The 27357-nt window shown below is 48.1% G+C and overlaps 2 protein-coding genes and 1 pseudogene across 2 annotated transcripts; 1 reads left to right on the top strand and 2 right to left on the bottom strand.

Annotated features, from left to right (window-relative positions):
* Nucleotides 1-141: 141 nt before the first annotated feature.
* Nucleotides 142-2334, bottom strand: LOC147021336 (uncharacterized; annotated as a pseudogene).
* A 2693-nt stretch (nucleotides 2335-5027) lies between these two features.
* LOC147021335 (uncharacterized) lies at nucleotides 5028-6473 on the bottom strand. The gene has a single exon (XM_085890435.1). It carries the CDS (start codon nucleotides 6471-6473, stop codon nucleotides 5028-5030), a length of 1446 nt encoding a protein of 481 aa, XP_085746561.1.
* Nucleotides 6474-15529: 9056 nt separating this feature from the next.
* Nucleotides 15530-22825, top strand: LOC147021334 (uncharacterized). Its single transcript, XM_085891192.1, has 2 exons — nucleotides 15530-15635; nucleotides 18002-22825. The coding sequence occupies exon 2, from the start codon at nucleotides 18035-18037 to the stop codon at nucleotides 21386-21388; it is 3354 nt and encodes a 1117-aa protein (XP_085747318.1). The 5' UTR covers nucleotides 15530-15635; nucleotides 18002-18034; the 3' UTR covers nucleotides 21389-22825.
* Nucleotides 22826-27357: the final 4532 nt, after the last annotated feature.

Below are 27357 nucleotides of genomic sequence, written 5' to 3'. Positions count from 1 at the left end.
AGTGAATGTGAGCGTGAGTGAGTGTGTGAGAGAGTGAATGTGAGCGTGAGTGAGTGTAAGTGAGCGAGTTAGTGTGTGAATGCACATGAATATGCAAGTAAGTGTGTGAGTGTGAGTGAGTGTGCAAGTTAGTGAGAGTGAATGTGAGAGTGAGTTCATGTGTGAGTGCGAGTGAGTGAGTTAGTGTGAGTGAGTGCAAGCGATTGAGTGAATGCGAGTGAGTGTGTGAGTGAGTGTGAATGTGAGTGACAGTGAGCAAGTATGAGTGAGAGTGAGTGAGTTAGTGTGAGTGAATGTGAGAGCGAGTGTGAATGTGAGTGCAAGTGTGTGAGAGCGAGTGAATGTGAGTGTGTGTGTGAGTGAATGTGAGTTAGTGAGAGTGAGTGAGAGCGAGTTCATGTGCGAGTTAGTGAGTGTGCGAGTGTGTGTGAGTGTGAGAGGTGAGTGAGTGTGAGTGCATGTGAGAGTGCGTGTGAATGTGAGTGAGTGTGAGTGTTAATGTGACTGAGTGAGTGCGAGTGGGATTGAGTGTGTAAGAGAGTGTGAGAAAGTAAGTGAGTTCATGTGAGAGTGTATGAGAGTGCGTGCGAGTGTGAGTGTGTATGAGTGTGAGTGAGTGAGTGTGCGTGAGAATGTGTGCACGAGTGCGTGAGTAAGAAAGAGTGACTGAGTGTAAGTGAGTGTGAGAGAGAGTGTGTGTGTGTGTGTGTGTGTGTGTGTGTGTGTGTGTGTGTGTGTGTGTGTGTGTGTGTGTGTGTGTGTGTGTGTGTGTGTGTGTGTGTGTGTGTGTGTGTGTGTGTGAGTGCATGTTTGTGTGAGTGAGTGTGAATGTGAGTTAGAATGTGAGTGTGTGAGAGCGAGTGAGTGTTAATGTGTGTGTGATAGTGAGTGAGTGCAAGTGTGTGTGAGAGAGTGTGAGCGTGAGTGAGTGAATGTGAGTGAGAGAGTGTGTGGGAGTGCGAGTGTGTGTGAGTGAGTGAGTGCGTGTGAATGTGAGTGTGAAAGTGTGTGTGTGTGTGTGTGCGAGTGAGTGAAAGTGTGTGACAGTGAGTATGTGAGTGAGAGTGTGAGTGCAAATGAGTGAGGGTGAGTGAGTGCGAGTGAATGTGTGTGTGTGTGTGAGTGAGTGAGTTTGTGTGAGTGTGAGTGAGAGTGAGTGAGTTTGTGTGAGAGTGTGTGTGAGTGAGAGTGAGTGCATGTGAGTGTGAGTGAATGTGAGTGTGAGAGTGAGTGTGAGTGAGAGTGTATGAGTGTGAGTGTGTATGAGAGTGCGTGCGAGTGCGAGTGAGTGAGAGTGTGTGGACGAGTGCATGAGTAAGAGTGACTGAGTGTGTGAGAGTGTGTGTGAGTGTGAGTGTGTGCAAGTGTGTGAGTGAGTTTGTGAGTGCCAGTGAGTGTGAATGTGTGTGAGTGCGAGTGAGTGTGTGTGAGAGTGAGTGCGAATGAGTGAGTGAGTGCAAGTGTGTGTGAGAGAGAGTGAGAATGAGTGTGAGTGATTGTGAGTGTGTAAGTGAGAGTGAATGTGAGTGCAAGAGTGAGTGTGCGAGTGTGTGTGTGTGTGTGAGTGAGTGAAAGTGTGAGACAGTGAGGGTGAGTGAGTGTGTGTATGAGTGTGTGAGTGCGAATGAGTGAGTGAGTGTATGAGTGTGTGTGTGACCGAGTGAGAGTGAGTGAGTGTGAGTGAGTGAGTGCGAGTGAAGGTGAGTGACTGAGTGTGAGTGAGTGTGCGTGAGTGTGTGCATGAGTAAGAGTGACTGAGTGTGTGTGAGTGAGTGAAAGTGTGTGTGAGAGTGTGAGAATGTGTGAGTGAATGTGAGTGTGTAAGTGAGAGTGAGTATGAGTGAGTGAATGTGAGTGCGAGAGTGAGTGTGTGAGTGTGTAAGTGAGAGTGAGTGAGTGCGTGTGAATGTGCGAGTGAGTGAAAGTGTGTGACAGTGAGTGTGTGTGTGAGTGAGTGAGTGCAAATGAGTGAGGGTGAGTGAGTGTGAGTGTACGAGTGTGTGAGTGAGTGCGAATGAGTGAGGGTGAGTGAGTGCGAGAGTGTATGAGTGTGTGTGTGAGTGAGTGAGTGTGTGACCGAGTGAGTGTGAGTGCGAGTGAGTGAGTGTGAAAGTGAGTGTGAGTGCCAGTGCGAGTGAAGGTGAGTGACTGAGTGTGGAAGTGTGAGTGTGGGTGAGTGAGTGTGAGTGTAAGTGTGTATGAGTGCGAGTGAGTGAGTGTGCGTGAGTGCAAGTGAGTGCGAGAGTGAGTGAGTTCATGTGAGTGTGTGTGAGTGAGTTAATGTGTGTGCGAGTGTGTGGGAGTCAGGGAGAGTGTAAGTGTGTGTTTGAGTGTGTGTGTGTGAATGTGAGTGAGTGTGAGTGCATGTGAATGTGAGAGAGTGCGAATGAGTGAGTGGGAGTGTGAGTGAGTGAGTGTATTTGTGAGTGTGCAAGTGAGGGTGAATGAGTGTGAGTGTGAGTGAGTGTGTGTGAGAGAGTGAATGTGTGTAAGACTGTGTGTGAGTGAGTGAGTTCATGTGAGTGAGAGTGAGTGTGTGAGTGAGTTCGTGTTTGAGTCTGAGTGAATGTGAGTAAATGCGAGTGTTTAGTGAGGGTGAGTGAGTGAGGGTAACTGTGTATGAGTGCGAGTGTGTAAGTGTGAGTGTGTGTGTGTGTGTGTGTGTGTGTGTGTGTGTGTGTGTGTGTGTGTGTGTGTGTGTGTGTGTGTGTGTGTGTGTGTGTGTGTGTGTGTGTGTGTGTGTGTGTGTGAGAGTTTGTGTGTGTGTGTTTGTGTGAGTTTGTGTGAGTTAGTGAGAGCATGTGAATATGAGTGTGTGTGAGAGAGTGAGTGTGTAAGACAGTGTGTGAGTGTGAATGTGAGTGGGAGTGGGAGTGTGATTGAATGTGAGTGAGTGCGAGTGTGAAAGTGAGTGAGTGTGAATGAGTGAGGGTGAGTGAGTGTAAGTGTATCAGTGTGTGTGTGCGGGTGAGTGAGTGCGTGTGTAAGAGTGAGTGCATGTGAATGAGTGAGTGAGTGAGTGAATAGAGTGTGATTGCGAGAGAGTGCAAGTGTGTGCGAGTGTGAGTGAGTGTGAATGTGAGTGAGAGTCCGTGTGTGTGTGAGTGAGTGAGTTTGAGTGAGTGTGTAAGTGAGTGTGTAAGTGAGAGTGAGTTAGTGTGTGTGCAAATGAGTGAGTGTGAGAGTGCAAGTGAGTGTGTATGAGTGCGAGTGTGTAAGCGAGTGAGAGTGAGTGAATGAATGTGAGTGAGAGCGAGTGAGTTAGTGTGTGTGAGAGTGAGTGAGTTTGTGCGAGTGTGATTGTGAGTGTGTGAGTGTGTGCGAGTGAGTGAGTGCATGTGATTGTGAGAGAGTGTGTGTGCATGAATGTGAGTGTGAGTGAGTGAGAGTGTGTGTGTGAGTGAGTGCATGTGAATGCGAGTGTGAGAGTGAGTTGGTGTGTGAGTGCGAGTGAGGAAGTGTGTGAGAGTGTGAGTTAGTGTGTGTATGTGAGTGAGTGAGAGTGAGTGTGAGTGTGTAATAAGTGTGAGTGAGTGCGAGTGAGTGAGAGTGAGTGTGTGAGTTAGTGTAAGAGTGAGTGTGTGAGTTAGTGTAAGAGTGAGTGTGTGAGTTAGTGTAAGAGTGAGTGTGTGAGTTCGTGTAAGTGTGAGTGAGTTAGTGTGAGTTAGTTAGTGTGTGAGTGTGAGTGAGTGAATGCATGTGAATATGTGAGTGAGCGAGTGTGTGTGAGTGAGTGTAAGTGTGTTAATGTGAGTGTGTGAGAGTGAGAGTGAGTTCGTGAGAGTGAGTTAATGTGTGAGAGAGTGAGTTCATGTGAGTGGGAGTGTGTGAGTGTGTGCGAATGAATGTGAGTGAGTGCGAGTTTGTGAATGTGAATGAGTGCGGGTGTGTGAATGTGAGTGTGTGAGTGTGAGAATGAATGAGTGTGAAAGTGAGTGAGTGCATGTGTGAGTGCATGTGTGAGAGCGAGTGAGTTGGTGAGTGTGAGTGAGTGATTGTATGAGTGTGAGTGTGTTCATGTATGAGTGAGTGAGGGTGAGTTCGTGTGAGTGTATGAGTGAATGTGAGTGTGAGTGCAAGTGTCTGTGAGAGTGAGAATGAGTGTTTGTGAGAGAGTGAGAGTGAATGTGAGTGGGTATGAGTGTGAGTGTGTAAGTGAGTGAGAGTGAGTGCCAGTGTGAGAATGAATGAGTGTGAATGTGAGTGAGTGCAAGTGCGAGTGAGTGTGAGAGAGTGAGTCTGTTTAAGACAGTGTGAGAGTGAGTGAGTTCATGTGAGTGTGAGTGACTGTGTATGAATGTGAGTGTGTGTAAATGAGTGTGAGTGAGTGAGAGAGTGTGAAAGTGAGAGTGAGTGTGAGTGAGAGTGTGTGAGTGAGTTCATGTGTGAGCCAGTGGGAGTGTGTGTGAGTGCGAGTGAGTTCATGTGTGAGTGAGTGGGAGTGTGAGTGGGTGAGTGAGGAGTGTGAGTGTGTGTGCGAGTGAGTGAGGGTGACTAAGAGTGTGTGAAAGTGAGTGTGAGTGTTAGTGTGAGTGAGTGTTTGTGAGTGAGTGAGAGTGTGAGTGACTGTGATTGAATGTGAGTTAGTGTGAGAGTGTGTGTGTGGGTGGGAGTGAGTGCGAGTGAATGTGAGTGCATGAGTGTCAGTGAAAATGAGTGAGTGTGTGAGTGCTAGTGTGCGAGAGTGAGTGATTGTGCGAGTGAGTGATTGTGAGAGCGATTGTGAATGTGAGTGTGAGTGAATGCAAGCATGAGAGTGAGTGTGTTTGTGTGTGTGTCTGTGGGAGTGTGTGAGTGAGGGTGAGTGAGTGAGTTAGTGTGAGTGAGTTAGTGTGCGAGTGAATGTGAGAGCGAGTGTGAATGTGAGTGAGTGTGTGTTTGTGTTAGTGAATGTGAGTTAGTGAGAGTGTGCAAGTGTGAGTGTGTGTGAGTGAGAGCGAGTTAATGTGTGAGTGTTAGTGTGAGTGTAAGAGTGTGTGTGTGTGTGTGTGTGTGCACGAGTGAGTGTGGGAGTGTGAGAGAGAGTGTTAATGTGACTGAGTGAGTGCGAGTGAGTGAGTGTGTGAGTGAGTGCATTTGAGTGCATGTGAATGTGAGTGTGAGTGAGTGTGTGAGAGTGAGTTCATGTGAGAGTCTGAGAGTCTGAGAGTGAGAGTGTATGAGTGTGAGTGAGAGTGCATGCGAGTGTCTGAGTGAGTTAGAGTGCAAGTGAGTGCGAGTGTCTGAGTGAATGTGTGTGAGTGCGAATGTGTGTGAGAGAGTGTAAGTGAGTGAGTTTCGTGAGTGTGCGCGAGTGCCTGAGTGAGTAAGTGTGACTGTGTGTGTGTGTGTGTGTGTGGGTGTGGGTGTGTGTGTGTGTGTGGGTGTGTGTGTGTGTGTGTGTGTGTGTGTGTGTGTGTGTGTGTGTGTGTGTGTGTGTGTGTGTGAATGTGAGTTAGTGAGTGAGAGCGAGTGAGTGTAAGTGTGTGTGAGTGAATGTGAGTGTGTAAGCGAGAGTGAGTGTGAGAATGATTGAGTGTGTGTGTGTGTGTGTGTGTGTGTGTGTGTGTGTGTGTGTGTGTGTGTGTGTGTGTGTGCGCAAGTGAATGTGGGTGAGTGTGAGCGAGTGAGTGAATGAGTGTGTGTGTGAATGTGAGTGAGTTCGTGAGTGCGAGTGTGAGTGTGGGTGAGTGAATGTGTGAGTGAGCGAGTGTGAGTGGTGAGAGTGAGTGAGTGTGAGAGTGTGTGTGAGTGAGAGTGAGTGCATGTGAGTGAGAGTCAGTGTGTGAGTGAGTGAGTGCGTGTGCATGTGAATGTGAGTTTGAGTGAGTGCGTGTGCATGTGAATGTGAGCGAGTGAGGTGTGAGAGTGTATGAATGTGAGTGTGTATGAGAGTGTGAGTGTGTGTGTGCGTGAGTGAGGAAGTGTGAGTGTGCGCGAGTGAGGAAGTGAGTGTGCGCGAGTGCATGAGTGAGGAAGTGAGTGTGCGTGAGTGAGGAAGTGTGAGTGAGCGCGAGTGCGTGAGTGAGGAAGTGTGAGTGAGCGCGAGTGCATGAGTGAGGAAGTGAGTGTGCGTGAGTGAGTGAGGGTGAGTGTAAGTGCGGGTGAGAGAGCGCGGGTGAGAGAGCGCGGGTGAGAGAGCGTGGGTGAGAGAGCGTGGGTGAGAGAGCGTGGGTGAGAGAGCGCGGGTGAGAGAGCGCGCGGGCGAGAGAGCGCGCGGGCGAGAGAGCGCGCGGGCGAGAGAGCGCGCGGGCGAGAGAGCGCGCGGGCGAGAGAGCGCGCGGGCGAGAGAGCGCGCGGGCGAGAGAGCGCGCGGGCGAGAGAGCGCGAGTGGGCGCGGGCGAGAGAGCGCGAGTGGGCGCGGGCGAGAGAGCGCGCGGGCGAGAGAGCGCATGGGCGAGTGTGGGTGAGAGCGCGTGGGCACGGGTGCGCGAGCGAGTGGGTGGGTGTGCACGTGAGTGAGTGTGAGTGCAAGTGCGAGTGAGTGCAAGCATGTGAGTGAGTGTGTGAGAGTGTGAGTGAGTGTGTGCGAGTGAGAGTTTGTATGTGAGTGAGTGGGAGGGAGTGAGGGTGAGTGAGTGCGAGTGTGTGTGTGAGTGCGTGCGAGTGAGTGTGTGCGAGTGAATGTGAGAGTGTGAGTGAGTATGTATGTGTGTGAGAGCGTCAGTGAGTGTGAGTGAGTTTGTGAGTGAGAGTGAGTCATGTGTGTGAGTGAGTGAGTGTGAGTGAGTGTGAGTAAGTGCGAGTGAGTCAGAGTGAGTGTGTGTGTGTGTGTGTGTGTGTGTGTGTGTGTGTGTGTGTGTGTGTGTGTGTGTGTGTGTGTGTGTGTGTGTGTGTAAGGGCGAGTGAATGTGTGTGTGTGTGTAATGGTGAGTGAATGTGTAAGTGAATGTGAATGTGTGTGTGAGTGCAAGTGAGAGTGAGTGAATGTGTGAGTGTGTGTGTGAGTGAGAGAGAGTGTGTGAGAGAGAGAGAGAGTGTGTGCGCGAGTGCGTGAGAAAATGTGACAGAGTGTAAGTGAGTGTGTGTGAGTGTGAATGTGTGAGAGAGCGCGAGTGAATGCGGGTGAGAGCGCGAGTGAATCCGGGTGAGAGAGTGGGCGCGTGCGCGAGTGAATGCGTGTGAGAGCGCGAGTGAATCCGGGTGAGAGCGCGAGTGGGCGCGTGCGCGAGTGAATGCGAGTGAGAGCGCGAGTGAATGCGGGTGAGAGCGCGAGTGCGCGAGTGGGCACGTGCGGGCGTGAGTGCAAGTGCGTGAGTGAGTGTGTAAGAGTGTGAGTCAGTGCGAGTAAGTGTGTGTGTGCGAGTGTGAGAGAGCGAGTGAATGTGAGTGAGAGAGTGTGAGGGTGTGCATGCGTGAGTGAGAGTGAGAGCGAGTTTGTGAGAGTGAGCGTGAGTGAGTGCGAGTGTGTGTGTGAGAGTGTGAGTGAGTATGTGAGTGTGTGTGAGAGCATCAGTGAGAGTGTGAGTGAGTTAATGTGTGAGTGTGAATGTGAGTAAGTGTGAGTGTGCGAGTGAGAGTGTGTGTGAGAGAGTTGATGTGTGAGTGAGTGAGTGAGTGTGAATGTGTGTGTGTGAGTGCGAGTGAGTGAATGTGAGTGTGAGTGAGTATGCGAGTCCGTGAGTGAGAGTGAGTTAATGTGTGAATGTGAGTGAGTTAATGTGTGTGAGTATGTGTGTGAGAGAGAGTGAGTGTGGGCGAGAGAGTGTGTGCGCGAGTGCTCGAGTAAGTGTGACTGAGTGTAAGTAAGTGTGTGTGAGTGAGTGAGTGAGAGTGCAAGTGAATGCGAGTGTGAGTGAGTGAGCGAGTTAGTGTGTGAGTGTGAGCGAGTTCGTGTGTGAGTGTGTGAGTGAGAACGAGTTAATGTGCGAGTGAATGTGAGTGAGTGTGTGAGTGAGTGAGCGAGTGAATGTGAGAGAGAGTGCGTGAGCGAGTGCGTGAGCGAGTGCGCGAGTGAGCGAGTGCGCGCGCGAGTGAGTGAGCGAGTGCGCGCGCGAGTGAGTGAGCGAGTGCGCGCGCGAGTGAGTGAGCGAGTGCGCGCGCGAGTGTACGAGTGAGCATGTGCGAGTCTGAGTGTGAGAGTGAGTGTAAGAGAGGGTGAGTTCGTGAGAATGTGAGTGTTGGTGTTCGTGTGTGAGTGAGTGAGTGACAGAGACAGACAGAGACACCGATGTTTCTCGACAACCACTGGTCCGATCTCATTGAAACTTTCCAGGTATATTGCTGGGGACCTGAGTTTGTGCCTTTTCAAGGTTTGATATTAATCGCACAAGTGCTCCCCAATGACATGTTGCTGCGTAGGCGTGGCCGATGGGAAAGAGATTCTCAGCTGCGTTCCCCATTTCGGGTTACAACGTTCGGACTTCCGGAGAGTGTATTCTAATAATTTGTCGATTTCTTGTCGCATTTATAGATAAACACAATGCCCCAATCCTTGAGAGGTGACAGTGTGAGAAGATGAAGCAGGAGCCAGCTGAGGAGGAGAAGGCTGAATGGTGGGCACAGCGTCACGCTTGTTTTGAAACCGAGCTCACTCATTGCGTTGCCTTCGTAATCCTCAGCTGTGAAATGGTCACCACAAATGACAAGTCTATCCAAAGGGTCCTCTTTACCCGTTTTCTTTGGGAGAAAATTCGCCCGTTTTGTTTGTACAAATCTTATCCACTGCCGGCGAATGTTTGATTCCTTCGGGAATCGGTGGGAGTGATTTCCCATTTTCCAGCCATTTTCGCAAAACATGACGACACACGTACGAGGCATGATGTACAAATATCCAAATAACTTTTGTTCGACAATAATTCCAAATAAAAAAGGATAATATAGACAGTTGCAAGCTCAAAAAAGATAAAGAACGGCCCGCTGAACTGGACACTTCTTCAATGAGCGAGTGCGCTTCCGCTTTGTTTTGGAGAACGTGACGTCACCTCCATATATGGGCACATGGCTACTTTTTTTTCAACGGGCTCGAGAAATTACAACTTCGGAATTAAATTTCATTAATTTTCCCAATTGTTAGGCAACCACAATAATTTGCATCGAATTATTTAATGCACATATAATCATATTGATAAATTTTCAGAACATGTTTGGTGACCTGCAACGTGCTCTTTAAGTTGATTAAAGTGGTGGATTTAGTAAATTCCTTCGAAAATCTTCTCCAAACCCACCAGTCAGAATGCTACCAAATTTGGTTTGCAACATTCAGCCAGGGCCCAGATAAGTTACGGGTCCAGTGGTCCTACTTTTTATGCATGACCCTAAGCATGTTGTTTGCTTAATTAACATGGACTACACCTGTGTGGCAGCTGTTTCTTGGTGTCCCTCATTTACCTGAGTGTTTCCAATGTTTTTGGCCACTACCTGTACATCAAAAAGATCAACACTTCATTTCTTATGCTCATGTGGTTGCGTCTCTTGGGTTACTCATTCATTCACTATGCACATATTTTACAGCACAAAATCCGGATGCAATTTAATATGTGGTTGGGATGAAGAATGATTGCACCAGGAGGGCTTCTTCTTCTTTCTCACAAGTCGAGTAAAGTCTTTCGAGATTTAGTCTCAAATTTTGGGACCGCCATCATACACAGTGAAACACTCTCAGCAGGGTGCCTTCTTTCAGGCCATCCTGCCATGTGGGGTGGGCCCGGGAAAGTGTTCTCCCCCAGCTGGGGCTCTACAGCCGACCTCGGCACCATGGCCTGCAGTCCACCAGCTCAAAGTCGGTGATGTTGCCTTAAAACTTTTTCTTAACAGAACCTGACTCTGGATCTCTTCCCCCCCATTTCTTTCATCTCACTGCAGACCTTCATTAACTGCCCACCACAACTTTACAATACTTACTACAACCACTCCACACATCTAAAAATCCCCACAGCAACCTACGTCCATGCTTTTACTACAAATGCCACAGTTACGAACACCTCCTCCATCTTTGCCACAATGCCACCGTTATGAACAATACCTCCCAATCTCTTCACCACAACGCTCTTACCTCTCTACAACTGTCGCAACTACCATCTATTCCTTGGACGCTCACCACATTCTCGAAAGGTACCGAAGGAACGAAAGTCGGATTGTTTCGGGGTCCAACTCAAAGGGCAAGTATGCGCTGGGATTTGTTCAAGGACGTACAGATAGCGCTGGGATTGTCCTAAATTACCACGTTTGAATGGAGGCCAGCACATGTTCGAGGCTGGACAGCGCTCTCAAAAACTCGCCCCATGTTAATCTCAGAGATCCGACGCACGGCGAGGTCAGGGAGCGAATGGGGCCCATTTTCGATTCCAAGGCCTGGTGGGGCTTGGCTACGGGACGACGACTGTGCGCCAATGGGGGAGCAAGGAAACACCTACACAGCCTCATTTGATCCGACTTTTAGCTCCTCCTTCACTCAAAGCCCATGAAAAGAGCTATTTGGCTTACAATCACAGTCTTGAGGCAAACTGTGGGGAGACTTCGGCAAACTGGGCAAGCTTCAGCGCCGAGCGAATCACGCCACAAGTCAGTGTGGAAAAGCGAGGAATCGGAGTGAAACAAATGACTACCAGAACGGGCTGGGACCCTCCCCATTTCATCAACGCTCAGTTAGTCTGCATCCAGCAGCCAACATTTACACTCACAGACTTTTACACAATTATGTTAAGGTCTTTCTCTTATGCATCTTTCTCTCCCCTCTATTTCTTGTCCACTGTGGACGCACAAGAGCAATCAAACCCTCATCCTGGGTTTGATTCCCAGTCTGGGTCTGTAATTTTTCCACATATATTTATGACATTTGTTATATAATGTTCATCTTTCATAATTAGCCGGTGCGTACTTGGCAGCTATGCTCGGCTGCACCTGATGCAGTAAGTAATGCAAGTATGCATTGAGAGTGTGATTCCCCGATAAGGTGACCACATTTTCCGAGTTAAGCGGTTGTCTGATGGAGGACACTGGGTCATGTGGTTAAATTATTGGTGTTCGTGGTTGATTCGCGACCCGCTTTGACACAAACATATTTGTGGGAGCGCCTGTGATTCCGGGGAGAAAGCAGAGACACCCCTCCCCCCCACACCCGTCGTTGTCCCCCCCCCCCCCGCGACCCCAGTTCCATGACATCATCATCAGACTTCCAAAGGAATGATATTGCAGAGCAATTAGCCTCTCCACTACTTGCTGTTGAAGAATTTGCGGTTTCAAATCTTCATTTTGGGAATCGGGTCGTAGAAAGATTTTTCTGAATTTCTGAGTTGTTGATATATGAGCGTCTCAGCTTGGAGCTTCCCTCGTTCAGGGGCAGAAATGATCTCAGCAGCATCAGTGGATGGACTCCATGCAGTGGTTCTGTCAAAAGGGTTTGTCTTCATAAACTCTATCTTTCAAGCAGAGAAAGGACTGCCTGAACATCACTCATTCTCATTTGTTCTGGACACACAGTTTTCAGCATGGAATTGATCTGCTTCAGTATTATTGTCACCACTACCACACATGTCACAGAGGCAGGATAACACAGGGCTCACATGTGAATCATGACGAGCCAATTACTTCTAGATGCTTTGTTGATGGAAATGCCAACTCTACCTCCATCCGTTTTACTGTCCCGATTCAAAGCCTGCTCGAGTGCTTGATCAGTTGTCACTCCTGTTTACAACCAAACCTCCTCTCTTGAGCTCTTCTCATACCTACAATTATTGAAACAATGGGTCACGCTTTCAGTCATCCCACCAGGTGTTGAAATCAATAATAGAAAAGTGAATCAATGAAATCAATGAATCAGATAATAGAAAAGCTCAACTGACGTGCTGTGTCTTGCAGAACGAACATATCACCCAAATACACAGGGAGCCACCTGGCATAGTTCTGTCTTTTCTGGGAATCATGGCAGTCATGCTTTCAAAATGGAACTCCCAGTCATCCAAGTGGTCTGCTCTTCGGAAGGCGATCATTAGACCAGCGACCATTTGGAAAAAGGGGGCCTAAAATGGGAGCAACCCCAACTGAAGGTATGGCAAGTCACATCCTATTTTTTAAGGTTCAGGGGTGCGTGCTCGACAAGAAAAATATGGATGTGGACCGTTAAACATTACCAGAGGATTGCGAAGGACCTGAAGTGAGGCTGTCCTTGTTTTTGGACGATACGTGTCAAAGGTCAAGGTGATGGTGATGGTGATGTCATTTGTTTGATTTTCGTCATACCTGTCAGGCTACCGCCTGACGCCTTCTTGTCTGTTTGTCCGTGATCACGATATCTCAAAAAGTTATGGACGAATCCGTCCATATTAACCGCTTTACAAGCTGCTTGCTCACGAAACAAACCCTTGTCTGCCTGTAATGAGATTGGTGTGAAAACAGACGTGAACTGTTACAGTCCTGTTAAGTGTGCCATGTCTCACAGGGAAGACCCGACACACACACACACACACACACACACACACACACACACACACACACACACACACACACACACACACACACACACACACACACACACACACACACACACACACACACACACACACACACACACACACACACACACACACACACACACACGATCCCATCCTTGGGCAAACTCCGTTAGCCAGAGGTTACTATCGCTTGCCAAGCCAGACATTCTATATAAACCGCTTTGCAAGCCACGCAAGTGATCAAGGAAAGTGCTTGGACAGCGGAAAGCAAGCTGTTTGCGGACGGAACGCGCTCACTGGAAGGCAGTTAATCCATGAAACACTGTCACATACCCAACTCATCCACCAATCCGTATCCAGATCTTCATCAAAATCGAATTAATCCATCCTTGTCACACACCGAACGAGTCCACCACATTTCGTCCGAATCCATCCACAAACTTCTGAGATATCCTGCCAACACACAAGGGTAAAAACAACTTCTGTGAACATTTGGTGACAGGTAATTATGTGGAGTCTGTCAAATGTGGTTCCTCACTTGCCCCGAGCGCAGTTGCGGTCCCTCTCCTGCCCCGAGCGCAGTTGCGGTCCCTCTCCTGCCCCGAGCGCAGTTGCGGTCCCTCTCCTGCCCCGAGCGCAGTTGCGGTCCCTCTCCTGCCCCGAGCGCAGTTGCGGTCCCTCTCCTGCCCCGAGCGCAGTTGCGGTCCCTCTCCTGCCCCGAGCGCAGTTGCGGTCCCTCTCCTGCCCCGAGCGCAGTTGCGGTCCCTCTCCTGCCCCGAGCGCAGTTGCGGTTCCTCTCCTGCCCCGAGCGCAGTTGCGGTTCCTCTCCTGCCCCGAGCGCAGTTGCGGTTCCTCTCCTGCCCCGAGCGCAGTTGCGGTTCCTCTCCTGCCCCGAGCGCAGTTGCGGTTCCTCTCCTGCCCCGAGCGCAGTTGCGGTTCCTCTCCTGCCCCGAGCGCAGTTGCGGTTCCTCTCCTGCCCCGAGCGCAGTTGCGGTTCCTCTCCTGCCCCGAGCGCAGTTGCGGTTCCTCTCCTGCCCCGAGCGCAGTTGCGGTTCCTCTCCTGCCCCGAGCGCAGTTGCGGTTCCTCTCCTGCCCCGAGCGCAGTTGCGGTTCCTCTCCTGCCCCGAGCGCAGTTGCGGTTCCTCTCCTGCCCCGAGCGCAGTTGCGGTTCCTCTCCTGCCCCGAGCGCAGTTGCGGTTCCTCTCCTGCCCCGAGCGCAGTTGCGGTTCCTCTCCTGCCCCGAGCGCAGTTGCGGTTCCTCTCCTGCCCCGAGCGCAGTTGCGGTTCCTCTCCTGCCCCGAGCGCAGTTGCGGTGCCCTCTCCTGCCCCGAGCGCAGTTCCGGTTCCTGTCCTGCCGCGAGCGCAGTTGCGGTGCCTCTCCTGCCCCGAGCGCAGTTGCGGTCCCTCTCCTGCCCCGAGCGCAGTTGCGGTCCCTCTCCTGCCCCGAGCGCAGTTGCGGTCCCTCTCCTGCCCCGAGCGCAGTTGCGGTCCCTCTCCTGCCCCGAGCGCAGTTGCGGTCCCTCTCCTGCCCCGAGCGCAGTTGTGGTCCCTCTCCTGCCCCGAGCGCAGTTGCGGTCCCTCTCCTGCCCCGAGCGCAGTTGCGGTCCCTCTCCTGCCCCGAGCGCAGTTGCGGTTCCTCTCCTGCCCCGAGCGCAGTTGCGGTTCCTCTCCTGCCCCGAGCGCAGTTGCGGTTCCTCTCCTGCCCCGAGCGCAGTTGCGGTCCCTCTCCTGCCCCGAGCGCAGTTGCGGTCCCTCTCCTGCCCCGAGCGCAGTTGCGGTTCCCTCTCCTGCCCCGAGCGCAGTTGCGGTTCCTCTCCTGCCCCGAGCGCAGTTGCGGTTCCTCTCCTGCCCCGAGCGCAGTTGCGGTTCCTCTCCTGCCCCGAGCGCAGTTGCGGTTCCTCTCCTGCCCCGAGCGCAGTTGCGGTCCCTCTCCTGCCCCGAGCGCAGTTGCGGTCCCTCTCCTGCCCCGAGCGCAGTTGCGGTCCCTCTCCTGCCCCGAGCGCAGTTGCGGTCCCTCTCCTGCCCCGAGCGCAGTTGCGGTCCCTCTCCTGCCCCGAGCGCAGTTGCGGTCCCTCTCCTGCCCCGAGCGCAGTTGCGGTCCCTCTCCTGCCCCGAGCGCACTTGCGGTCCCTCTCCTGCCCCGAGCGCAGTTGCGGTCCCTCTCCTGCCCCGAGCGCAGTTGTGGTCCCTCTCCTGCCCCGAGCGCAGTTGCGGTCCCTCTCCTGCCCCGAGCGCAGTTGCGGTCCCTCTCCTGCCCCGAGCGCAGTTGCGGTCCCTCTCCTGCCCCGAGCGCAGTTGCGGTTCCTTTCCTGCCCCGAGCGCAGTTGCGGTTCCTCTCCTGCCCCGAGCGCAGTTGCGGTTCCTCTCCTGCCCCGAGCGCAGTTGCGGTTCCTCTCCTGCCCCGAGCGCAGTTGCGGTTCCTCTCCTGCCCCGAGCGCAGTTGCGGTTCCTCTCCTGCCCCGAGCGCAGTTGCGGTTCCTCTCCTGCCCCGAGCGCAGTTGCGGTTCCTCCGTTTCCCTGTGTGCGGTTTTCCGTTTGGGTTAAACAAGTTAAGTTCCCGTGAGAAGTTTCAGAAGGGAACATGAACACGACTTGTTTCGGTTGACATGTGAACCTCTGTTTTGTGACGCAGGGAAGGAACTCAGACTCACATCTCATGTCCCAGGTGTTTGTCCCTTGTCCTATCCTAATTAATGTAAATCTCCCTTGATGTGTCCGTGCTGCACCTGATACATGTACAAACTCGACACGAGCTTCACATGAAGGTAGAAAACGTGAACACGCTTCGCCTCGAAGCAAACGTACACGTGTCCATTTATTCCTGTAGTTGCCGTAGTGTATCAGGTTCGTCACGAGTTTCAACTTTTACAAAAGAGTTAGAAATTGTCCACTGTGAACGGCTCCACGTGTCGTCATGATTGTGCTTCCCACGGTAGTTAGCCTCCTATACCAACTCTCATTGGCTAAAACCAATTCGTTCAGCATTTGTAGTTGTTGTCACGTGGATAGACATTTCCTGAACGACTGTCAGACAAGACAAATGAGTCCAATTACCCCCGTTTGTTTGAAACGTCCTCATCTTGTTATTACACACAGAAACGCACACTCTGCTGGCACGGAGGTGGTGGACACATTCCTGTGGAATTGCATGTTCATCCAAACATGTGCTCAGCTACTTTAAACTCCCACAGCTTTACCGTTATTAAAGGATCCGCTTGAGGAGCAAGGCTCGCTTTTGGCAGGACAACCACAAGGTGTTCAAAGGTAAGAACGACCTGAACCTGGCTTTCAATAACGTGTTGGGTTTTCCAAGTGAGAGGTGAATTTTGAATGGAACCCAGGTACGGGTTTTGTTCTGGTGTTCGGGATGAGGTTTGTGTTTATCTCGAGGTTAACACGTGACATGGTGGATTTAAATGTGGACAACGGGACGAACAGGGTTAGCCGAGAGTCTGTCTGCAGCGCAGCATCAACATTGGTTGACATCCCTTGATAACTAATGGTTCATCTCATGGTTACACTGCAGGTATCGTCCAATGCATCGTTTTTAGCCCCATCTCTCAACGGTGAAGAATCACTTTTAAAATTTTAGTAGTCCGATTCGGATATTCAGCAACATCGAATCAGTTCGTCCTTGTAACACACCCAACCTGTCCACCGAATCTCTCCACAGCTTTTTGAGATATCCTGCACACAGACAAAAAGAAAGGGGGTGAAAACATCACCTCAGTCCATCTTTGGTGGTGGAGGTAACTACAAGGGCACTCAGTAGAGCGCATACCTCCACCAAGCTGAACATTTAATGCTTTGTATTCTTGAAATCGACCAAGTTGATGACAAGGTGCTTCAGGTACTCCAGACTCTGCTCGATGATGTTCGTGAGCGTGAAGATCTGCTCCTCTCGAAGGACACGTTCAACCTTCAATCTATTCAGGAGTCCTGCACAGAAAACCTTCCCGGGGCCTGACAACAATGTCATTCCTCTCCAGTTGTTGCAGTTGCTGAGATTCCCCTCTTTTCTTTGGCAGTTCGATGATGACTCCCTTTATCCAGTCATCTGGGACATCCTCAGCTCTCCAGATCTTGTTGAGGTCAGTGAGCTTTGCTGCACTGACGTTCTTACAATGCTTCACCAGTTCTGCTGGAAACTCATCGAGTACAGGGTTCTTGCGGTTCTTCAGATTATTGACTGCTCGTGTGACCTCTGACATGCTAATTACCTCCGCCATCGAAGATGGACGGAGGTTGTGTTTTCACTCAGTCTTTCTGACTGTCTGTGAGCAGGATATTTCAAAAGGTTATGGACGGGTTCAGACAAAACTTGGTGGACAGGTTGGGTGTGCGACAATTGATTCAATTTTGGTGAAGATCCGAATCCGGACACGAGAATGTTTTAATTTTTCAAGTGATTTTTCACCATTGAGAGATGAGCCCAAAAATTATACGTAGCATATTTCAAAGAGTTGTGGACGAGTTGTGACAAAGCAAGGTGGATAAGTTGGTTCGGTGAGAAGAACAAGCCGATTCGATTTTGGTTGAGATGCGAATCCAGATCCGGCCTATCAGTGGGATACATCACGTAAACTGTTCAGACTGCTGGAGGTATGAGTTCTACCAAGTGCCGTTCTAGTCTTCATCATCTGAAGATGGAGATATGTTTGTGCTTGCACTTGTGTACGCTCATAGGCAAACGTAAAGGAGAAAGACGAGCTTGTGGTTGCATCTCATACTGCAAAAGCGACACAGTTTAGGGGGTATGATACACCTGTGAGAGACCTGGAGATTAAAGTTCAAGGTTCTGCCCGAGTCATGTGAGTGTTAGTAGTACAACGCCTGCATTTCATCTTGGTTATCCCACCTAAGTCATTGGTGACAGGTTTGGGTTGGGCAGGAATTTGGAATTTGGTCAGGCTGCCAGCACACAATGACCTAATGTCCACCAGCAATGGGTGCCCGGCTTAACTCCATCTGAAGGATGGCACACACATTTATGCGATTCCTCTGCCTGGAAGCGCAAAGGTGAGTTTCTCGTCATGTCAGAGATTAAACCAAACAAGACCACAAAGGTTAGTCTGGTACCTCTGAACTATCCTGCCACCCCCATATAGAACTGACAACACACAATGCTATTACTTCATTATTATATACAATTTGCATGAATTTTCCAAATTCAACACAGGAGGTTCACTCGTTTGATCCGCAGCGCATCTAATAGATTTCTGAACATTTAAACAATGGAAGGTGAGCTATCTAGGGAACAAGCACTTATCGACATAGCTGACTAAAGGAACCTGTATGTTGTGTGTAATCGAATTACCAAATTTCCAGCAATATATATATATATATATATATATATATATATATATATATATATATATATATATATATATATATATATATATATATATATATATATATATATATATATATATATATATATATATACAGAAACAGAGGCATTGATATAAAGTATATTGATTTAAAACCATCAGATTTTCAACGACATGTAAAAAAAAATGTTTTTTCCTTACATCATGGTTTTTATTTTGTTGTTTCAAACCCGTTATACTTTCACTCATTTGTATTTATGATCCTTTGTGATACCAATTTCCCATCATCCTCCCTGACAGCTATTCTCACACGTGTAAAGCTGGCAAGATACCATGGAGTTGCCTGGAAGGCGGTTACCCCATGATGCACTGCCCTCTGTCAATTACCAGAAACATTACTTCCCAAATCATCCACCTCCAGCCTACCCCCTCTTCTCAAGACGCACAACCCTGCTGGGCCATAACCGAGGACAACCAAGATCTGCCCATAACCGGGGTCTGCCTCGAACCCAGGTGGAAGACGAACACGCAAGCCATGATCCTTCCATGAAATCTTTTGGTGTTCTAAAACGAAGAAAGGGAAGCAATTCGAGGTTCAAGGTGAAGACAAATGAGAATGAAAATATAAAGGTCGTATTAGGAGAAACCAATAGAGCAGGGACACATTTGAATTTGCGGCCTGGTGATCTGCTCGGAAGAGACCAAAAAGACAGCTGGATACAAACAATAAAGGAACAACTTTTGAAAATGCAAGAGTTTGGGAAAGGGAGGTACAAAAGAGAGAGAAACTGTGATGAACTGCAAAATGAAACGACGATTGGTTTTCTTGAAGAACCTAGGTTTGGCCATGATGCTCGATGCAGAAAGGGGGCGGAAAACAAGTGTTCCAAAATAAATGAGAGTTCAACTGGTATTAAAACCAAAATGGTGAGTAGAACTAACATTCGAAAATCCGGAATGCTGGAACGTGGCCATGGAAGGAGAGCGATCCCTCCTTCGTACAACCAACACTGTGCCATCGTGCTGAAGCGCCGAAGGAGAGCAACAAGACGACTTCAGGACACACTGCACAGAATGCACTTCACTCGCCATGCCCAATCACATCATAATCAATGGGAAAAAGATGAACGATGCTCTGAGGAAACCTTCTGGAGTGACCCTGACCATCTATTATTTGGTCCGAGGTCCAAGCATGGATGCTCAAGAAGTTGTTCACTGGAAACGCATGTTGACCGGGGTCCGACCAAATTTGGAACACAAGGTAATGAAATGCAACTGGATCCCCATTTGTCTTACCAAGGGACTAAAGATAATGGGATTCAGACTTTTCAAAGTACCTCTGACTTCACTGTTCCTCAGTACCAGCAGCAAGGACTCAATGGTCGTCTTGTTGGTAGGCAGGATCAATGTCCTACTGTTTGGGCTCCTCAGCAAGAAGTGGCTTTCCATGGATGCGACACTCAAGCAGCATACCAGAGGAATCATTTTAGAAGGGGTTTTTACAATAAAGTTAAACAGCAATCTTTCAAAGATAGCTACTCTTTTCCTGTCGCTGATCCATGTTTCAAAAACACAGCATATCGTTCTTTGCCATCATGGCCAACCGATGTTGGATATTGTCAGGGGATAGAATATGCATCTCAAGGTATGCATTTGGTTAACACGGCAAAATGTTCTGCCAGTGATCCACATATCACAAGGCAAAGAGAAAGGGCAAAAGTTCAAGAAAGAATGAGACTTTCAAAGCCTCAAATGGAGTCGCAGAAGGGGCACATGACCATCCCACGGTGGAAACTCCCAGGAGGCATCAGGAAAACGACAACACCTGCAGCGAAAATGCACAAAGTTGACATCTTTAAAGCACAACTACCAGGATTGGAAGGCCAAAGTTTGAGGTCATTTGCCTCAACGAACCAACCCTTGCTTCCACAGCCTCATCGCAGGCCCATGAAGGATGGGATGCATCGAAAAGGGTCATACTCACTGGATCATTGCTCAGAACCTGTTTGGAACCATAAACAGCTCCTGGTAATTATCGATGCTCGTGGTAAACATGTGACTCAATACCTGTGTCCTAACCACCAGTACTGTGCTGGAAGTACAAGTTGGACTTGCCAAAAACAAGAACAACCATCCAGGGTTTGTATGTGCTGTAAAGGTTGTTGTGATGGAGTTAGACCCTGTGAGCCACAAAATAGTGAGGCACAGTCAGGAAAACCACATCCGCAAACCAAAATGCCGGCTCCCATTGAGTGTGATGCGAGGACCAGTAATTACTTGGAAAGGTCAAGGAAGGACCCCTGCCTCTCTGAACTAGCTGAACGTGCAACCAACATCCTGCAGAAACCAGTAACAGAGGAAATGGTGGCTTTACTCGCAAGAAAGCTGCTCCAACTTGCATCCAAGGAAGCACAGCTGGACGACAATGAAGTTCATCAGGAAAGAGTTTTGCCAACCAACAATGAATCCTGTGCACATGATAAAGGAGTGGCATCGTGCCTGGAATATGGAAATACCTCATTGGGTGATGCTGAACAGAATTTGCGAGCACGTGTGCTAAATACCACCACAGTTAATGGTACACACCAAGGGGGGGCAAAAAGGCATACTGATAAACATTCCCTGCTGGGGGCTTCACAGCCCATATCTGAAGGCGGGGGAGCCTTACGGAGGGATGTCAAAACCCAGATTAAGTATTACACATACCTAGGAAGAACTATGTCTGAAATCAACACCGAGTCAAACGATTGTAGCTCACAACATGAAGATGATTCCAAACAAAATGCATTCAATTATAGCAGCCAGGAAAAAGTTAGCGGTGATGGAAGCGAGGTACCAATGTGTGAACAAGGTACCGGACATTGGAAAGATCTATGCGATAATGGATCTGACTCAAGTAGTACATCAGTTGAAACTGTTATATCTTCAGCACCACATGCTATCAGCTGTTTACCTTCTACTATTCATCAATGCAACCCAGACCATAATTGGTCATTGGACCCTGATACTGGTGACAATCAGGAAGCTGACATGCTCAGTAGCTTACATACATGTAGTAGTCCTACAATGTCACTGTCAGTAGCGAGGGTGAAAGATGACTCTTCAGCTGAGAAGGGCTGCACAACTGACGGCTCGACGTGGAACTTTGCATACGCAGTGTGTCTCAGGCAGACCGGCGAAGGTAACATTTCCATAAGCACTGATTGTGGAAGTCTCGGTGGAGAAATAGATGAATGGAAGGGTAAAGCAGAGGAAAAACAAAAATCAAGGAATCCAGAAAAGGATGAAAATGTATGGAGGAAAAAAGTTGGAGACCTGGAAGAAAGAAATGAGAGGAATAATGAGGAAGTGGATTTTAAACCAGCTGTGGAAGTGTTGGAAAAGCCAGGAGAAAATGAGAAGAAGAAAGAGTATGGTGTTAGGGTGGAAGAAAGAGAGCAATGGTACAGAGAGACATCATTGATGATGGAAGGGACTAAAGAAGGGACTGGGAGAAAGAATGAGATCGAGATTGTAGGAAAACCTAGGACTGGGACTGGAGGTGAAGCTGAGGAAGGACTAACTGAAGGGACCATGGTAGAACAGAGAGAAAAGATCAGAGTGAAATCGAGGAAGCGTGAAGTGCAAGATAAAAAAGGCAACCGGAAGACGAAGCGTCAAAGCTCCCCACGATGTAGCTCTCAATAATACTCGTTTAAAAATCTTATCAATAAAAAAATCTCGCTCTCAAAAATACTCGTTAAGAATCATGTTGTAGCTGTCAATAAATACACGTACCATCTTTAAAGTCTTTGGTATAACTCGGCCAAGGTTCAGAACCATCAACCTTCCCGACTCGCAGAAAAAGTTCTTACCATTCCACCATGGAGTGCAGTATTATGCCACCAACTATTATTTCATTTTTCCAATTAAACTTAAGTTCATCACCTTATTCTCACCTTTATATTTGGTTATCAAAAAAAACTATATTGTAATCAAGTAAATTCACACTAAAAATTGGTCAATACAATATTTTGCACCAAAAGAAAATATACGGAAAGTTCCAAAGAAAAAGGTCATCATATTCATCAAGGAGATTCCTGCATTGGGCATAATGCCTGAAAACACCGAGCTGGGTTTGGATAGTGCCGGGTGGTTTGGACTCCCTCAAGGTGATGTATACTTTGTATATGAACATATTAGTAATAACTAATTACAAATAACTAATGAGTGATGAACATACAAATGTGATAAACATTGTTAAGAGGTGTGTTAACTGAATTTCATTGCAACGTTTGTTCAATAATGAAATAGGAAACCTCAACCACACATTTAAACAGTCAGACTCCATGAGCCTTGACTTTATATACAAATGATTCATTCATCTACATATTACATACACTAAAATGGCAAAATATTGACTCCCCCCCCCACCCTGCCACCCTCCCTGTGCTGTAGTTGGCAAGATTGTCTCAACTCAAGGCTTACACAGTACACACCCTCCCCTCTAAGCTGTCTACCCTGGATTTGAATCCCGACCCAGCTATAAACTGCCATCCGGTGTTTCACAGGCATGATAACACATCCTCGGATGGATGTTAAACCGAGTGTCCATCCCATTAGTTGGTTGATGTTAAAGATATTTTGGTGTCCTTCATGAAGAGTGAGGCAAGCGAACACCGGCACCATGAGCAATTTACAAATTCCTGCTCTCACCTACAGGGGGCACTGCATCAGTAAAACAGCTGCACCCCCCCCCCCCCCCAGCAATCATGCAAACCAGCATCCACGTACTGCACTCAAAATGATGATCCTTGCACCCTCTCCCTTTTGTACATTTCCTCTTTTCTTTCCCCCATCAAACTTGATTTTACCTTTTTGTTCCTCTCCTTGCAAACAATTCTTTGCTTCCTTTTCTCAATTGCTCCCTCCCCTCAACCCCAACCACCCCCTAACTCCCTCCTTTCCCCAAGCCCCTAACCCTTACTTTTATCCTTTCAGCAAACCCATAACTCCGCACCTGATGCAGATGAATCCTGATTCAAACAATGGCTTCTACTATAACGAAACATACGACCTTTGAATTTAAATCAAACACCAATTGTACTTTTGTATGGTTTACAAATAAAATAATTCACTTTTCAATCTGTCTTCTCATTGGATCAAAGTTGTGATAACTTTATCATTGTGTGGATCATGAATGAGTGAATGAATATTATTGTGCACACAACACAGACATCATAATCTGGTGTTTTAGAACTAGAATGCCAGAAAAGTATAACATTTTGGAAATGGTAATGACTAATTAAACTATTGTTTAACCAGAGAGTTCATAGAACACCTTACCCCCACTTAGTCTTGAGAAAAAGGACATGGGAAGGGTCTTTTTAAACTCTTGCTGTGCGTGTCCGAGCACGACCTATGTTCGTTTTGTTTGTGAACCTCAAGTAACAGGTGCGATGGTAATTGGTAACCAGATGCGAGATGACACCATATTTACCTGAATGCTGAATCTCACAGATACTCTGCCATCAAGGGCATGAGATGGCGTGAATTAAGGGCATGAGACGGCGGAAGGGTTTTTGAAAGTGACAAGAAGGCGATTTGTGTTCAAGTTTATAATTAAATTGAAATGAAATAAGGATTTTTAAAGGTTGTAGAAATTTTTTTTGGAAGTTTACTGCCATTGATGCACAGTCTTTTACACCACCTTATTTAACATGTTCTTTGTGTCCTTTATGACGTCCTTAAAATCAGTAAGTTTCCTGTTTGGAATGATTTTCAATTTTGTTTCACTGCCAGACAGGTAGACAGACTAAACGATTACCTTACTCCTCTGTGCACATGCTTGCACAGGATGAGATTCCACACATTTTGTCAAAATTCAGAGCCAAAGTACTGCCAAACTGCAGGTTCGTGTTCCGATTCGTGTTCTGACAGTGTTCAAAATATAGTTTTCAATGTGGCACTTTCAAAATGCCATATTCCACCCCAGAATGCTCGGCACGCATGCCCAGATACTCCAATGAAACGTCGGTGCTCAGAGCATCATAAAGGTGTGTGTCGGAGATGAGTATTGTTACTTCAAATGGCTCACAAAGCTTCTAAAATAAGCTGAAAATACTTGGGGAAGTACCTGAGGAAAAGGGCTTTGCCTCTAAACAACGAAAAAGTTGGAGAACTTTCTCAGCTCTGCTGAACAGGAAGCTGCTTGTACTGTAAACTCCCAACTCGCTAGGCCCAAGTGGACAAGCGTTTGCGTCACAAACCCCCAGATGGATCGCTTCCAGTGAATAGACTTTATCTGGATTGGGTGCTTCTGAACACTGATGGGAAAGACATATCTAAGGCTTTAGAATGTTCAGGGTAAGTTTTAAATGATATTTACTGTTAATTGTGTTGGGAAGGAGTGGAGCTACCTGAGCTAAGAGGGCTGTTATAAATACATTCTTTGTTTGGTTCTGCGACCACAAGAAAAATTCCACTCCATTTTTCCATCTTTAGCTAAAATAAAAAGTGTGTGTGTGTGTGTGTGTGTGTGTGTGTGTGTGTGTGTGTGTGTGTGTGTGTGTGTGTGTGTGTGTGTGTGTGTGTGTGTGTGTGTGTGTGTGTGTGTGTGTGTGTGTGTGTGTGTGTGCAAAGCATGCAAAATTCACTGCGGCCACGAATTGTATTTACCCTTTGAACCCTAGCAGCCGTTTTACCAGCCACTATTCAAACTTCCATATAACCGAGCAGCCGGATTTTTCTCCAGGGAGCTCAGGGTGGGAGAGCCGAAGGAGCTCAGGGTTCAAAAGGTTAACAAGGAATTACAGGGAATCAACACCTCTCCTGCTTCGTATGCAGCGCAAGGCTGCGGGTAGCATCATTGGCGGAGGGCGTGGCTGTGCCGCTGATGCAATGCCCCCATCACCAGTACATCGGTACTCATTTCACTGGCATCAAAAGGATAACAGGCTGAGTTAACCTCACCTGATATTAATTCAACAGCTGACAAGATCTCAAACTTAGGACCCAAATATCCCAAGTCAGCCACCTTATAACCACTGAGCTAACACCAGGCTTATCAACACCTCTCAGTATCATCCACGGATATTTGTTGTATATCCGATATTCCTGTGAATACGATTTTCATTCACGACCAGAACAATTATGGTTAACCATTATGAAATTGCCACTCTTTCGTCTTAATGCTGAAAATTATGTTTGAAAGACTATTTGAATTACACATTTTGCGCTGGCATCGGCAGGTTAAAAGTGCCCAGCGAGCTGAAGTGGAAACACCCAGCGAGTGTAAAGACACGTACAGTGCCTGCATGAAAGGCCTCATTTACCATTCACTAGTACATTACCCATACGATGATTACGTCACCCACCTGTAATCACACACACACACACACACACACACACACACACACACACACACACACACACACACACACACACACACACACACACACACACACACACACACACACACCTGTGGCCAGATACATTTTGGCAGCGAGTCAACTTAGCCATGCAATCCTGATATGTGAAAAAATATCACCACCACTTGTTCCTTTTTCGTTGATATTCATCATAGAATGAGGCACACGTATTAAATATTGAGCAGAGCAACAAATATTGATAATTGTAAAGTATGCATTAAGATAATTGATCAAACACTCACATCCTACTTTATTGTAGTTACTACATTTACAGGCAACATATTTCGTTATTTCAGTGCTGTTTTGAGGCCACAAAGATATGCTGTTAATATCACTTCTGATAATGTGGTCGATGGATCAAAGCAGAAAGCAGTTCATACAGAAAAGTATCAAATATGGCTTTTGGAGATGTATAGCACAGTATTAGACATCTGAATGCAGTGCTGTAGTCAGGGAAGCTGACAGCCAGAATGATTGGCCCCAGGGCAAAACTTAATGTCGGTCCCCTTCATCCGGTTTCAGATACAATATATTAAAATAAAACCTGACGAGAGAGAGAGAGGAGGAGAGAGAGGAGGAGGAGGAGGAGGAGGAGAGAGAGAGAGAGGAGGAGAGAGGAGAGAGGGGAGAGGGAGAGGAGAGAGGGGAGAGAGGGGAGAGGGGGGAGAGAGGGGAGAGAGGGGAGAGAGGGGAGAGACTTTATGAACACACACACACACACACACACACACACACACACACACACACACACACACACACACACACACCTGATATCGGCAACACCCTAAAAACCATGATGCCTTTCACCGAAAAACAACGTTGCATTTATTTCGAAGACGTTTCAGGAAGATGTTCACAAACATTAATCTTTATAAACAGCTGCATGTGATGGATGGAAAAATATTGGCTCGATAATTTAGAAAACATGTTAGTATGGTAAACAACTCAGAAATCGGGTGTTATTTCACGAACCACTCGCTCAGGGTGACGGAGCACGAATCACTCGCTCAGGGTGACGGAGCACGAACCACTCGCTCATGGTGATGGAGCACGAACCACTCGCTCATGGTGACGGAGCACGAACCACTCGCTCAGGGTGACGGAGCATGAACCACTCGCTCAGGGTGACGGAGCACGAACCACTCGCTCAGGGTGACGGAGCACGAACCACTCGCTCAGGGTGACGGAGCACGAACCACTCGCTCAGGGTGACGGAGCACGAACCACTCGCTCAGGGTGACGGAGCACGAACCACTCGCTCAGGGTGACGGAGCACGAACCACTCGCTCAGGGTGACGGAGCACGAACCACTCGCTCAGGGTGACGGAGCACGAACCACTCGCTCAGGGTGACGGAGCACGAACCACTCGCTCAGGGTGACGGAGCACGAACCACTCGCTCAGGGTGACGGAGCACGAACCACTCGCTCAGGGTGACGGAGCACGAACCACCCGCTCAGGGTGACGGAGCACGAACCACTCGCTCAGGGTGACGGAGCACGAACCACTCGCTCAGGGTGACATGACAGGCAAAAGCGTCCGCAGTAAGTGAACGATTTGCTCAGAAGGATGTAGCGCGGTACCGTGTCGACTGAAAGGTGTTTGGCAAGTGGCTTAAGCACTCATGCAAGCAATCCGATGAAATGGTTGATAAGGAACGGTTGGCCAGGCTGTCGCTGCATATTATGTAGGATCCCTTTTACTTGAAACCCGGTGTTTAGATTTCAAGCTAACTCAGGACCTGAACTCAGGACCCGAGGATCCCCAGTCACCACCCGAACCACTGAGCCAACACCAGGCTGCGCACTCAGCCTGTCATCCTTCCGAGGTCGGCGAAATGAGTACCAGTTCCAGTGTGTGTACTGGTAGAGGGGCACTGCATCAGCAACACAGTCACGCTTCAAGAAATGAGAGCTGCACCGGCAGCTAAGCTGCCATACGACCACCACCACCACAACTAAATTGTGAATTAAAAAATAAGCTGTTTTCATTGCCTTTCTTATACATTGATTTTATTGCCTTGTTTCCATAATTGTAAATATGTCTAAGTTGGTTTAAAAGATAAACCAGTTTGTCTATTTGTATCAACTATATCGAAGAAGGGTTTCATTAAAATGTGGCAAAAACTATAACTATGAGAAATACTGATTTCAATTAATAACAATATCAAAATAAAATCATTCATAATAAAATCAAAATTCATTGCAAACTCTTTAAAGGCTGTCACGTGATCAATGGTTTTTTTTTC

Source organism: Eptatretus burgeri, chromosome 8, assembly GCF_056783735.1.
Source record: "Eptatretus burgeri isolate ZD-2024b chromosome 8, Ebu_testis_v1, whole genome shotgun sequence".
Taxonomy (NCBI): Eukaryota; Metazoa; Chordata; class Myxini; order Myxiniformes; family Myxinidae; genus Eptatretus; species Eptatretus burgeri.
The sequence above is the reverse complement of the archived record's forward strand: the minus strand, read 5'-3'. Positions and strand labels throughout refer to the sequence as shown.

Excerpts from the sequence above, each read along its gene's own strand:
- LOC147021334 (XM_085891192.1), top strand. The coding sequence starts at position 18,035 with ATGGAGTTGCCTGGAAGGCGGTTACCCCATGATGCACTGCCCTCTGTC.
- LOC147021335 (XM_085890435.1), bottom strand. The coding sequence starts at position 6,473 with ATGCTTGCACTCACTCGCACTTGCACTCACACTCACTCACGTGCACAC.